A 14,637-nucleotide genomic window follows, 5' to 3' on the forward strand; every position below is an offset into this window, starting at 1 on the left:
AGTACAACTTTTAGTATAAATCAGAACTTTACAAAGCTGGTTGTACCTACGAGTCCAAGTGCCTTATTATCTAATAAGGACATAGATTCCTTCTATAATCAACAACACACCATATAAACAGTACTATTTCTCAACTCATCGGGCCTATTGATTTAATGAATAAATCTCATCCATTGATAAATTAAAGAAATAAATAATAAGTATACGTTCTTGTTATTATATAAGGATTAAGAGGGCGCACATCCATAATAACAGAGGTTTTGTTCTTTTATGTAGTCAATACAAATCAAACAACCTCAAACGATCCTACTCAATACACACATAGTGTACTAGTGTAATTTTATAGTCAAGACAGACTAATACCAAATTACACTACAACCGTTCCAATGGTTTGCCCCAATCCATCTTGGTTGTGAGCTACTATTTATAATTTATAAGGAACCGATAATATGATTTTCTGTGTGGCACCACACACCATGTTATCTACAATATAAATTAAATGGACAACTGCATTGACATATATATAAATATAAAATACAAACATTTGACCAAAGTGATTCTCATTTCAAAATATTTCAAAACAGATGTTCATACAAAAGCTAGACTTATAGTATACATCCCAACAGGTCCTAGAGCTGATCGGGTCTGCAAGATTTGACTTCTCATTACTTATTAGATCTTTAGCATGAGCCTACGTGCATATTGCCAACCATACTTATAGTCGATCGAACTTATGAGATTCAACTCTCTCTTCAAAGGGAAAAATACATAAGGTTATTCTCATTACAAGGCCGATTGGATATAGAGACGATTGGGATACCCCGTTTGTTCAAGTGTCTATCTAGGTTGTATTCCAAGTGATAACATTATTAGAGAATCACAATAGATTATCAAAATAATAGCTATCTGTCAGAAAATATTCTTCATTTATAACATATGCATTCAATGGAACCTTCTTATGAAAGTGACTATATAACTTCTATTATTATTACGGAGGTTACACGAGACTTTTCATATATACATAACAAAAAATTTCTCAGAGGATAACTGTACAAATGCTAGATTGTACACCTTCCATTATCTGACATCTTTTGACACTGAATATTCTTTCTCTCCGCTGGAGGTACGTCTTGGCACACTTTACTTACCAGAGCACAAGATTTCTCTCTATTATGCTCACTTAATTTTACCGTAGTTCTTTTCCACTTTTCACCCGGTCATTTACTGACTTGAGTGTCGAAGGGCCTACACAAGGACCCCTTCCCTGATTTTTTTTCTCTAACGTTCTGTTGGCTTATTTGAGTGTGTGCAAAGAAGAAAAAGGCACTTGGAGCTCTTTTCCTGCTCCAGCTCATCATCTTTTTCTCCCGTGCAAAGTCTTCTTTCGATCAACAACAATGCCACCTACCCAGCGCATCATCTCCTCCAGTTTTAGATAGGATCAAATTTGGCACCGTCTGTGGGAACTTGCGCCTGAATCTAAAACGTAGATGGCGTCGTCTATGGGAATCTTCACTTGAATATGAAGCTTTACGATGGAGGAGGCTGGAAAACTCAATACCATCACCTTAACGCAAGAAGATCTGGAGTTGCTCATCAACGCCAAAGCGCATAAATTACTTATTTGTAAATCATCTATATGTTTAAAAGAGAGTTTAAAATTTGAAATCTTTCCTTATTTGTTGATTAAAAAGTGGATTTTAAATTTTAAGAAAACTTTCTTTTTTAACCATGTTCATGATTTAAAAGAGAGTTTAAAAATTAAATATTCTCTTTTATAAGTTTCTACAAGAGATTAAGAAAAGATTTGATATCTTTCCTTATTTATAGATTAAAAGAGATTTTAATTTTTTAGAGATAACTTTCTTTTTATCTACATGTTTAAAAGAAAGATTTTAATTTATAAAATTTCCTTTTTATTAACCAATCATGAAGGGATTAAAATTATTGGAAATTTTTTTTATAAATTTCTAGAAACAAATTAGGAAGTTTTAATTTTTGTTTTAATTAAAACTTTCCTTGATTTGGGGAGAAGAGTGGCCGGCCAAATAAATTGGAGAAGAGAAAATTATTTTTAATTAAATAAATTTTCCTTTTCATGGTAAAAGAATTAAGGAAGTTTTTATTTAAATTTTCTTATTTGCCAAGACCAAGGATTATAAAAGAGGGGGTAGAGGTGCCTTCATGGTAAACAACTCTATTCTATTTTCTCCCTCTTTTCTTCCTTGGTGTGGCCGGCCCTTCTCCTTTTCTCTCTTCTTCTTGTGTGGCCGAAATCCTTTATCTCTTAGAGCTTTGAGGAGGTGGCCGGATCTAGCTTGAGGAAGAAGGAGAGCAGCTTGCATCCCTTGGAGCTTGGTTGGTGGAAAAAGTTCTTCATCCTTTAGAAGATATGCTTGGCCGAAACTTGAAGGAAGGAAGAAGAAGGTGTCTTGGTGGTTCTCGTCTCGGAAGATCGTTGCCCACACAATGTCCGGGATTAGAAGAGGAATACGGTAGAAGACCTAGAGGTTTTTTTGTTTGTAAAAGAAAAGGTATACTAGTATTTAATTTCCGCATCATACTAGTTTTATTTCTTTGTAAAAATACCAAATACAAGAGGCATGCGATTCTAGTATTTCGAATTAGTTTTCGATGTTGTGTTCTTTTATTTTTCTTTTCCTTGTGATTTGATTGTTCTTTTTTGTTGACCTAAAGTATTTAAGGAAATTAAATATTAGCTTTCCTTAAAAGGCTTTGTCTAGGCGGTGGTGGTTGTTCCCATATCCAAGAAGGCCATGTGCCTCGCCATGCAGTCCTGGAAGACAATTTTAGAAATTAATATTTAATAGAATTAATAGCCTAGGTGATTTGGATCGAACGTGTTAAGTTCCGCAGGAGATCCAAGTCTAAACCTAAAAGAACAAATAAATTAAACTTTGGATCAAACGTGTTAAGTTCCGCAGGCGATCAAAGTTTAATTTAAAAGAACACATGGTAGCTAGGAAAGGTTCAGACCTTTGTATAAAATTTTTGTACAGTGGAACCATTAGGCTTTCCGAGTAGCAACCAACAGTTCCTTGGTGGAAGATTCGTTCATCATCACCGTTGTTGAAGCAAGCACAGCAGGTATTTGGTTGTTGTTCATCGGTTTTGGGAGTTTAGGAGCTGGGCGTTTTGTGTGAAGCTCCCTCATCAGATTCCGAACTATAACGACCCGCCTTCTACTGGCTAAGCTGTAAGGCCGATCGTCACATTATGCTGTGCTAACTACTCCCTGACCATCACTAAATCTAGGTGCGGAAGCTGTACTAATTAAAATTTTCGCTAAACTATTACCTTTAAACATTCTACAGGAGCTAAGGGGTGTAATCTGGGCTAATCGTGTCATTATTACCTCCCCTTATGGTCAAGGAACTTAACTAAGGGTTTCTAGTTACTATCAGGCCTCCCAATCGATCCACAAATCGATTGGAATGGCTGAATCGATCTGGTGATCGATTCAGCAGGCTACTGTGCTCGGCCGATATTCTGGATCGATCGGCTGATCGATCCAGACTGGTCAATCGATCCAGTGATCGATCCCAGGGCCTTCTGTTCGTGACCGAGAGCGTCCGGATCGATCGGCTGATCGATCCAGAGGCCTACTGTTCGCGAGATGAATTGCCAATCGATCCTTCGATCGATTGGAAACCCTCGAATCGATCAGCTGATCGATTCGAGTTTCTGATTTCGTGCCAATGGTCTGATTTCAGCACTTGTTCGTGCCAAAACTACTTATAACATTTCTAAACTGAATGCCAAACATTCTAACACCACAAAAATGGTATTCTAAACATGATAGGATGCATGATTAACTAATTCATAACATTTAACATGCTACGGTGCAAAATAACGAAAAACAAAAAGGTTCTAGTGCTTAAATAAGCTTGCTGAAATTCCCTAAGATCTCTATTCCAAGTTCCATCCACACACATCCTCATCGCATTGCCCTCCAGCCTCCGCTAGTCCATCTTTCCTTTACCTTTATCTGCAGTATAAGGCAAAAGTATCTGTAAGCTTTCGCTTAGTAAGAAACCATCTACCTCACAAAAACATGCATTCGATGCAATATGCTTTTAAAACATGCTATTTGAGAAATGCACTGATTAGACTGAAACATGGCATGCTATCATACATAGAAATCAAAGCTAGTCATGACATACTATCATCCAAACAGGTGTAATAAAAGCTGAACATAGAGCTATCATGCATAATCATAAGAGTAAGCTGAACTGAAACATGAACTAAGCTAAATTGAACTAAGCTAGTGCTGAATTTAAACTGTATACACAACTGATTTGTGAGAGTTTAAGAACTATACATATAGTAGATGAAAATACATAATCATGCTGCTAATGGGCCCGGCAACTGTACGTGCTGTGCGCGCATCCCTAGCTAGACCCGGGTTTGCAAGTCCCGAATTTAGTAGGGTTACTAGGTTATCTGAACCTAGGGACGACTGTGGGAGCCCAACCCAATGGATATCTAATCCAGTACAGTGCCACTGAAAAGTAAAATACTGAACATAAGCTAATAAATACTTGTCTTGCTTTTACTAGGTTGTCTAAACCCATAACTAGGTTATCTAAACCTAGAGGCGACTGTGGGAGCCCACCCATTGGACAACTAGTCCTGTAAAAGCTGGAGCAAGACTAACTAGGCTATAAAATGCTTCTATTGCATTTATCTCAGCTACTAAAATGCCTAAGAGGCATTTTTCTGTGCTAAACAATTTAATCGAACACTTGGTATGCGCTAATTCGCATCCTTTGTGTCGGTGTTCTACATATTACTAAACTAATACATAAAATCCACACGGAAGCTACTTATACTGCAGGTGAGGGGTTTCTTACCTCCTGTGCTAGGTTTCTTACAAATCTAATCGCTAGATCTCCGGAGGAGACAATCCTTTCGACGATTTTCCCGCGTCCACGCGTTCTTCTCGCGGAGAGAAACGTCCTCGTGTCGGAGTCATCGCCGGAAGGTGTCCTTGAAGCCCTAGGAGAGGAACCCTAGGTTTCTTCTTGTGGTTGGCGCCGAGAGAAGGAGAGGGAAAGGGGGCGGCGTGGCTAGGGTGAGGAGAAGGAAAAGTCACGTTAAAAAAATAACTCTTCACTTATTACTTCCCTATTTATATTAAGTGGGTAATTTCAGCCCAACTCTAATATAAATTTAATTGCCTCCCTTTCCTTTCAGCACGGCCCTGCTGGGTTCAACTGGTTACTAAAATTATCTGTAAATCATAGGTCTCGGGTTCAATTCCCGCTTAGGCCGTTTTCATTTTCTATTTGTTTTTGCTACCTCCGCTACTCTAAAAATTCTGTAAAAAATATCCTAAAATTTCAGAAAAATCATAGAATATTTCTAAAATAGTTTTGAGAATTTTCGGGCGTTACACGAACAAAGCAGCACTTCCCTTCATCAGATTTGGACAACTCTGTTTGTTGCAGGTTTTCTTCACTTGATTCGAATTGATTGTTGATGTTTGTTTAAACGTTGATGAATGCTTGTAATTGATGATCTCCCATGTTCATTTTTGCATGCACTTTGTTCAACTCAATTTATACCTTTGACGTGTTCTACGAAATGCCCCAAACACTTTGATTAATGCATTTTAGTTCCTTAATTTCTTTCAATGCTTTGTTTGGTTAAATGTTAGTGATAGTTGTCCTTTTATTGTATGCAATTAGGATTAGATTTCTTTAATGCTCTAGATTACGTTCTATGCTTAATTTCTTTAGTTGCTTACTATATGCTGTCTTTAATTTCCTTGCAATCATAGCTTAAGTTAGACTAGGTTTTCTTATTTGCATCGTCTTTCATTTCTTAGGTTTGGTTCATTTAATAATTTTTTCTTTCATTCCTTAGTTTGGTTCCGTTAATGGTGAAATTGTAGTGTAGAGTGACAATGCGCTATGAGATCACTACTAATGGATAGATAGGATGTCTTTCATTAATTATGATTAGATTTCATACTTGCTTTGCTCTTTTGTTCCTTAGGTTTAATTTCATATTTGTTTTGTTATTTCATATCGTAGTTCAAAATTCAATGATATTTGTTTTGCGCTATGAGATGCCTTAATTTGGGATTGTAGCATACTTTTTGACCAAAGAAGTCTAGATCAATGATAGATTGTTCTTCAATCTACAGCTCTTTTTATCATCTTTATCCTGCTATAATGTTATTCTTTAAGATTATGTTGCATTGATTTCTAAAAGTTGCATGACATCTCTCTACTCTGCCTTCAAAACTAACGATTTATGTTGTTTCAGGTAATTACTGCAACCATTCCTACTATAGTTGGTGAAAACCTTAACGTGTTCATGACTTTAAAATAGTATATTCCATATTTTCTTAAGGTGAGGACACAATTTAAATGAGGAATATACTTTATAAGCTGTTAACATCTAAATTAGTATCCTATGCATCAGCTTGATGATGTAATAGATCTTGAGATTCCAAGAGGAAGAAATAGACTTGTTTCTTTAAATGGTGAAACTTAAATTAAAGATTAGAAAGTCAACTGATGTAACATGCCACTCCACTTCTCTTTTTATGATTTAGCTCATGATCAATGTAAACTTAAAGTATTAATCCAAAGCCTATGATAACTTTCTGGATTCATTTTTATTTAAGGCATTCTTTCCTTTAATGGCCCCTTTTAGAATTTAATGTATGACTTACTCCTTAGCATCATATGGAGTGTGTGGGAACGTTTGCATTAGATTGTACCTTTTAGAATTAATGCTGCTTGATCACTTGGAAAAATAATGTTTGCATGGTTTATAATAGAAGCTTTGTATGCAGTGACATAGAATGAAAATTCTGCTTAATAAGAAATTTAAAAGCCACTATATTGTTTCAAGAGGTTACCATTTATGTTACATAGATAACGCTTTTTGCACTTCTGTTAGATGACTATATCAAATGGTTTTTATGGTTATGTAACATTTATGCAGTGCAATTAGAATCACGCGTACAGTTTAGTTTCTAATTTGTAATATATATCTTTATTCGAATAGGTATCCTCAAGAGTATTGGGAAGAATGCCGACAAGCTAAAAAAATGGAGAGACTTTAACAAATTAAGGAGCACTAGGAGCTACAATCCCTCCTCTTCACCGACATCTAAGTAGAAAATCTCGTGTTATATTGTTCTACCTTTGTTTTAATAGTGTTATCATTTTGTTGGTTGCTTATGAAATTTTGTTGGTTGCTTATGAAATTTCTTCAGAATGTTATAAATATTTTTTTTGAATGTTAGAAAATTGTATATTAAATTTTATTTTGAAATTTAGTATTTTGAATGATTTATAATATTGGAAAAATTGTGTATTAATTTTTTTTATTTTTTATCTAAAAAAGACAACGATTTTTCACCGATGTCATAGATAGTTTAAAACTGTTGTTGAAGACCCTGTTATTAAAGATAGACGCTCAAAGACAACGGTAAAAAATTGTTGTCTTTGAAGGAAAAGACAACAGTTTTTCACCGTTGTAAAAATGTTGTCTTTGCCTTCAAAGACAACGGTTAAAAACTATTGTCTTTGAACACCTTTTTAACAACATGACATTTAACAACAGTTCTAAATGGGCTACGATAACGGTGAAAAACCATTTTTGTTAGGTTTTTTCTTGTAGTGCTTGCTAATATGTTACAACCAGACCCTGCAACGCGAATCCTTACATATTTAGCTCTACACCCAAATTTTAAAGATGTAGCAATCATTGCCGATACACTACAGTCGGACCCTACAGCACGTTCCTTCCAAGGTATAACTTTGCATTAGCACAATAATTTAATTGATCTATTCATTGAACATTTGTTATAATTTAACGTTGGCTGGCAATCTAACATACCCTTGCTCCTTTATCCAGGCTTGAGACCGATTATGATTGATTCGTCATGGGTAGAATTTCAAACTAATAAAAACTAAAAAAAACTTATGGATCAAATTTAATTTTAACCTATAAAAATTAAAAATTATTAGTCCAATCTAACTTCCACAAATAAAAAAATTAAAAATTATTAGCTAAATTTAATTTAGTTAGTAAAAAATTAGAAGTGCCCCGTCAAAATAACTTTTTGATTAAAATTCATTTTAATTAATAATTTTAAATATTTTCCAACCAAATTAACTTTCTAAAATAAATTAATAATTATATTTTATTTAATAAATACTATATTTATGTATATATAATATATTAATACTTATCTTTCCTCCGTCGCCGCCCCTTGAGTCTCTCCAAACCACAATTGCCCTCAGCTTGTACTCTTCGGAAACATATGAGAAGATTTAATTTTTTTTATTTGATTGCTAAATAAATGAATTCATCCATCTTGCTCTGATCATTCAGGTTACACTGGCGACGTTTGGAATACCCAGCCAGCTCCCAGAGATCATCCATGGCAATACATGCCAAACCATGTAATAACTCCCCATGTATCTGGCACCATCATTAATAGTCAAGTAGGTTTTCTTGGCAGTTTCTTCGGCCACATTCAATTTGCTTCTTCTTTCCTTGGAAAATTTGTTGGACTTGGAAAGAAATTTGTTGGACTTGATGATTAATTAACATGGTTAAATTATCTAAATTGTACAGCTGAGATATGCGGATGGAATAAAAGACACACTCGATAAGTACTTCAAAGGAGAGGAATTTCCAGCTCAAAATTACATTATCAAGGAGAGAAAGCTTGTGAGCCAATACCAAAGAAACTAATGATGACCTCTCTTTTATATATCTTCTCAGTTCAAGAATGTTTGCATGTTGAGTTGTGTAATTTTTACAACTAGTATTACAATAAGAGGAGATGATTTGTTGCTTTTATCATTACGCTTGACTAGAAACGACTATTATATATTGATTATTATATTGAGATGATACTAAATGTAATAAGTAAAACATATTAAAGGTTTTTAATTTACTATAGTACACTTAATCTAAGGATATGATTAAAGAGTAATTTTTTTATTAATTAAAAGAGTATTTTTAAATCTAATTTTCTTTTTTTTTAAAAAAAAAAAAAGTATCCCTAAAAAAAGTAGTTAAACAGGGGAATAGATAATTTGACTAATCTTATTTGTAAGAAAGTTCTCTAAAAAGAAAAACCTCATATTTTTTTAAAAAGAAAAATAATTAAATCTATAAACTTAAACTTAAATTAATAGAAAAAACATTTTGAAAAGCATTTAACAATGTCAAAGCAATTATATTTATATATTTCTAATTCATTAACTAATTAAAAGCGTAATAAACAATAATTAAAATCTGAAAGTAAAAAAAATTAAAATTAACTACATCAATAAAAATAAGAGTCTAAATCCAAATTTATATAAAAAAATATTTTATTAAAGTATTAAAAAAAAATGTTCATGTGGTAAATACTAGTAAAGTATTAAAAATCTCAGCCCTGTGTTCGAATTGGATATTCATATTGCTAATAATTAGTATTATTATGTGAATACCGAAAAAAATTATTACAATTAATTATAAAAAATTGATCTTCTTATATTTTTATTTGTAAAATCATATATCAATCTTTCATAATTATTCTAGAAATGTAGGGATCCTTGCCAATACATTACAGTCGAATCCTGTAAAACATTCCTTCTAAGAAATAACTTAGGATTATCACAATAGTTTAATTGATTCATTCATTAAAACATTTATTATAATTTAACACTGGCCGACAAACTAACGCAAGCCTTTTCTTTTATCTGGGCTTGAGACTGACTATGACTTTTTCGTCATGGGCAGAATTTCAAACTAGTAAAAATTAAAAAAAATTATGGATCAAATTTAATTTTAACCTATAAAAATTAAAAATTGTTAGTCCAATCTAAATTCCATAAATAAAAAATTAAAAATTATTAGCCAAATTTAATTCAGTTAGTAAAAAACTTAGAAGTAACCGGTCAAAATAACTTTTCGATTAAAATTCATTTTAACTAATAATTTTAAATATTTTCCAACCAAATTAACTTTCCAAAATAAATTAAAAATTATATTTTATTTAATAAATACTATATTTATGCATATATAAAACATTAATACTTACCTTTCCTCCTTCGCCGCCCTTTGAGCCTCTCCAAATCACAATTGCCCTCAGCTAGTACACTTCTGTCTTTCTTTTTATCTTTTTTTTTCTCTCTATAAATTGACTCTCCGCTTCGTTTCATCACATAGCTCAACATCTCTTATCCTCGTGGACGATTGCTACACTGGTAATTAAGGAAGATGGCGACGCTCAGCGCTGCAGCAGCCACAGTCGACGGAACGGGCTCCAGGACGCTCCATGTAATCCCACTACTCGATCGGTTTATTTAATTTGGCGCCATAACACCATGACATGCATGTATCTGATTATATTTGTGATAATCGTACGTGTACTGCAGGCTAATTCGCCAGACAGCAAGAAGATCGTCGGCGTTTTCTACAAGGCCAACGAGTACGCTTCCCTGAATCCTGAATTTGTAGGGTGCGCGGAAGCCGCCTTGGGCATTCGGGATTGGCTAGAATCGAAAGGCCACCAGTACATTGTAACTGATGACAAAGAAGGCCCAAATTGCGGTTCGTATGCTTAATTTCTCTGATTGTTAGTCATCGAATTGGAACGGATATTGGGCTAATTTAATTTAGCTGCTTCATTTTCTCGTGGCAGAGTTAGAGAAACACATTCACGACATGCATGTTTTGATCACGACTCCCTTCCATCCGGTTTACGTGACTGCGGAGAAGATAAAGAAAGCCAAAAACCTGCAACTTCTTCTGACCGCTGGGGTTGGCTCGGACCACATCGATCTGAAAGCGGCAGCCGACGCAGGAATCACTGTAGTAGAAATCAGCGGAAGCAATGCTGTCTCGGTGGCAGAGGATGAATTGATGCGAATTCTCATCCTCGTCCGGAACTTCTTGCCTGGTTATCATCAGGTGATCGACGGTGATTGGAACGTCGCAGGCATCGCACACAGGGCTTACGATCTTGAGGGTAAGACTGTCGGCATTATCGGGGCGGGGCGCATCGGGAAGCTTTTGCTTCAGCGTCTGAAGCCTTTCAACTGCAATCTGCTTTACCATGACCGCCTCATGATTTCACCTGAACTGGAGAAAGAGACAGGAGCTAAGTTTGAGGAAGATCTTGATGTAATTCTCCCAAAGTGCGACGTCGTCGTCATAAACACGCCTCTTACCGAGAAAACCAGGTTTCATTTTTATTTTTTATTTTTTATTTTTTGTTCCTTCTGATGGCTGATTAGACATTGGATCGACTACTCCAGAAATTAATGCTCTCTCTGTTTACTTCAGAGGAATGTTTGATAAGGAGAGGATCGGGAAGTTGAAGAAGGGAGTTCTCATCGTGAATAATGCTCGAGCTGCTATCATGGACACCCAAGCAGTCGTAGATGCTTGCTCTAGTGGGCACATTGCAGGTTTGTATGATAACTATTCGATCCGATAAAAAATGAATCAGATCAGAACATTTATTTTTTTTATTTTATTGCTAAATAAATGAATCCATCTATCTTGCTCTGATCATTCAGGTTATAGTGGCGACGTTTGGAATCCCCAGCCAGCTCCCAGAGATCATCCATGGAGGTACATACCAAACCACGCAATGACTCCCCATGTATCTGGCACCACCATTAACAGTCAAGTAGGTTTTCTTGACAGTTTCTTCGCCCACATTCAATTTGCTTCTTCTTTCCTTGGAAAATTTTGTTGGACTTGATGATTAATTAACATGGTTAAATTATCTAAATTGTGCAGCTGAGATATGCGGATGGAGTGAAAGACACACTCGATAAGTACTTCAAAGGAGAGGAATTTTCAGCTCAAAACTACATTGTCAAGGAGGGAAAGCTTGCGAGCCAATACCAATGAAACGAATGATGACCCCTCTTTTATATATCTTCTCAGTTCAATAATGTTTGCATGTTGAGTTATGCAGTTTCTGCAACTAGTAATACAATAAGAGGAGATGATTTGTTGCTTTGATCATTACGCTTGACCAGAAACAACTTTTATATATTGATTATTATATTGAGATGATACTAAATGTAATAATTAAAACATATTAAAGGTTTTTAATTTACCATAGTCCAGTTAATCTAAGGATATGATTAAAGAGTAATTTTTTGTATTAATTAAAAGAGTATCTTTAAATCTATTTTTCTTTTTTTAAAAAAAATAACCCTAAAAAAAAGTAGTTAAAGAGGGGAATAGATAATTTGACTAATCTTATTTATAAGAAAGTTCACTAAAAGGAAAAAAACCTATATTTTTTAAAAAAGAAAAATCATTTTGAAAATTATTTAACAATGTCAAAACAATTATACTTATATATATTTATATATTTCTAATTCATTAAATTATTATAAGCGTAATAAACAATAATTAAAATCTGAAAGTATAAAAAAATTAAAATTAACTACATCAATAAAAATACGAGCCTAAATCTAAATTTATATTAAAAAAATATTTTATTAAAGTACTTAAAAAAATTGTTCATGTGGTAAATAATAGTAAAGTATTAAAAATCTCAGCCTTCGAATTGGATATTCATATTACTAATAATCAGTATTATTATGTGAATGCCGAAAAGAACTATTACAATTAATTATAAAAAATTGATCTTCTTATATTTTTATTTATAAAATCGTATATCAATCTTTTATAATTATTCTAGAGATGTAGGAATCCTTGTCGATATATTACAGTCAGATCCTGTAATACTTTCCTTCCGAGGAACAATTTAAAATAAGCACAATACTTTAATTGATTTATTCATTGAACATTTATTATAATTTAATGTTGGCTGGCAAGTTAACATAATCCTCTTCTTTTATCTGGGTTTGAGACCTACTATAATTTTTTCGTCATAGGTAGAATTTCAAACTAGTAAAAACAAAAAAAAAAAAATTATGGATCAAATTTAATTTTAACCTATAAAAATTAAAAATTAATAGTCCAATCTAAATTCCACAAATAAAAAATTAAAAATTATTAGTCAAATTTAATTTAGTTAGTAAAAAATGTGAAGTACCGGTCAAATAATTTTTTGTTTAAAATTCATTTTAACTAATAATTTTAAATATTTTTCAACCAAATTAACTTTCCAAAATAAATTAATAATTATATTTTATTTAATAAATACTATATTTATGTATATATAATACATTAATACTTACCTTGCCACTTTCGCCGCCCGCCCCTTGAGCCTCTCTAATTCACAATTGCCTTCAGCTAGTACACTTCTGTCTTTCTTTTTGTCTTTTTTTTTTTCTCTCTCTATAAATTGACTCTCCGCTTCGTTTCATCACATAGCTCAACATCTCTTATCCTCATACACGATTGCTACACTGGTAATTAAGGAAGATGGCGACGCTCAGCGCTGCAGCAGCCACAGTTGACGGAACGGGCTCCAGGACGCTCCATGTAATCCCACTACTCAATCGGGTTATTTAATTCAACGCCATAACACCATGGCATGCATGTATCTGATTATATTTGTGATAACCGTACGTGTACTGCAGGCTAATTCGCCAGACAGCAAGAAGATCGTCGGCGTTTTCTACAAGGCCAACGAGTACACTTCCCTGAATCCTGAATTTGTAGGGTGCGTGGAAGCCGCCTTGGGCATTCGGGACTGGCTAGAATCGAAAGGCCACCGGTACATTGTAACTGATGACAATTGCAAAGAAGGCCCCAATTGCCGTTCGTATGCTTAATTTCTCTGATTGTTAGTCATCGAATTGGAACGGATATTGGGCTAATTTAATTTAGCTGCTTCATTTTCTCATGGAAGAGTTAGAGAAACACATTCACGACATGCATGTTTTGATCACGACTCCCTTCCATCCGGTTTACGTGACCGCGGAGAAGAAAAAGAAAGCCAAAAACCTGCAACTTCTTCTGACCGCTGGGGTTGGCTCGGACCACATCGATATGAAAGCGACAGCCGACGCAGGAATCACTGTAGTAGAAATCAGCGGAAGCAATGCTGTCTCGGTGGCAGAGGATGAATTGATGCGAATTCTCATCCTCGTCCGGAACTTCTTGCCTGGTTATCATCAGGTGATCGACGGTGATGGGAACGTCGCTGGCATCACGCACAGGGCTTACGATTGATACAGACATGTAAATAATGATCTAATGATTGAGGGAGATCAGACATCAAACGAAATATTTTATACCTATTAAAAATTGATGTCAATATCTATTAGAGTAAATATTCATATAGATACTACGACAATTTACCAAAGGGCGCACTTGAAAATCTGAATTTACCAAAAGGCGTACACTACTTTGGTATTTACCAAAGAGCGCACATTTTTAAAAATATTTCCTATTTTATCCTCCTGATAATTTGACTTTTTTTATTGTTTTTCTTTTCTTCATTATATTTCTCTCACTTCTCTCTCTCCTCTGTCGGCAGAATATAGGAATAACATTAGTCAATCTTTAATCATATTTTAATACATTTGAAGAAACCAAAATAAATAATGGACATCATATTTGGACTCCTTGCAATTTTAGAAATCCACAGGAACTGAAATGGGTGCAATCGGAGCTTTCTAGGTCGATCAGTGGGTTTCGGTCAAAACCAACTGA

At 34.3% G+C, this 14,637-nt stretch overlaps 2 protein-coding genes across 2 annotated transcripts; both read left to right on the forward strand.

Moving 5' to 3' along the window:
- Nucleotides 1-10,206: 10,206 nt before the first annotated feature.
- LOC121987818 (formate dehydrogenase, mitochondrial-like) lies at nt 10,207-12,024 on the forward strand. The gene is made up of 6 exons (XM_042541543.1): nt 10,207-10,323; nt 10,422-10,596; nt 10,688-11,228; nt 11,332-11,456; nt 11,568-11,680; nt 11,794-12,024. Exons 1-6 carry the CDS (start codon nt 10,264-10,266, stop codon nt 11,905-11,907), a joined length of 1,128 nt encoding a protein of 375 aa, XP_042397477.1. The 5' UTR covers nt 10,207-10,263; the 3' UTR covers nt 11,908-12,024.
- Nucleotides 12,025-13,356: 1,332 nt separating this feature from the next.
- LOC121987819 (formate dehydrogenase, chloroplastic/mitochondrial-like) lies at nt 13,357-14,182 on the forward strand. Its single transcript, XM_042541544.1, has 2 exons — nt 13,357-13,461; nt 13,560-14,182. Exons 1-2 carry the CDS (start codon nt 13,402-13,404, stop codon nt 13,752-13,754), a joined length of 255 nt encoding a protein of 84 aa, XP_042397478.1. The 5' UTR covers nt 13,357-13,401; the 3' UTR covers nt 13,755-14,182.
- The last annotated feature ends 455 nt before the right edge of the window (nt 14,183-14,637 follow it).

The sequence above is a fragment of the Zingiber officinale genome, chromosome 5B, assembly GCF_018446385.1.
Source record: "Zingiber officinale cultivar Zhangliang chromosome 5B, Zo_v1.1, whole genome shotgun sequence".
NCBI classification, from domain to species: domain Eukaryota; kingdom Viridiplantae; phylum Streptophyta; class Magnoliopsida; order Zingiberales; family Zingiberaceae; genus Zingiber; species Zingiber officinale.

What these genes read in the sequence shown, in the direction of transcription:
- LOC121987818 (XM_042541543.1), top strand. Translation starts at nt 10,264, where the DNA reads ATGGCGACGCTCAGCGCTGCAGCAGCCACAGTCGACGGAACGGGCTCC. An exon ending in CTCTAGTGGGCACATTGCAG is followed by an intron (nt 11,457 to 11,567) that starts GTTTGTATGATA and finishes CTGATCATTCAG; the next exon opens with GTTATAGTGGCGACGTTTGG. An exon ending in GCACCACCATTAACAGTCAA is followed by an intron (nt 11,681 to 11,793) that starts GTAGGTTTTCTT and finishes TAAATTGTGCAG; the next exon opens with CTGAGATATGCGGATGGAGT.
- LOC121987819 (XM_042541544.1), top strand. Translation starts at nt 13,402, where the DNA reads ATGGCGACGCTCAGCGCTGCAGCAGCCACAGTTGACGGAACGGGCTCC. An exon ending in CGGGCTCCAGGACGCTCCAT is followed by an intron (nt 13,462 to 13,559) that starts GTAATCCCACTA and finishes CGTGTACTGCAG; the next exon opens with GCTAATTCGCCAGACAGCAA.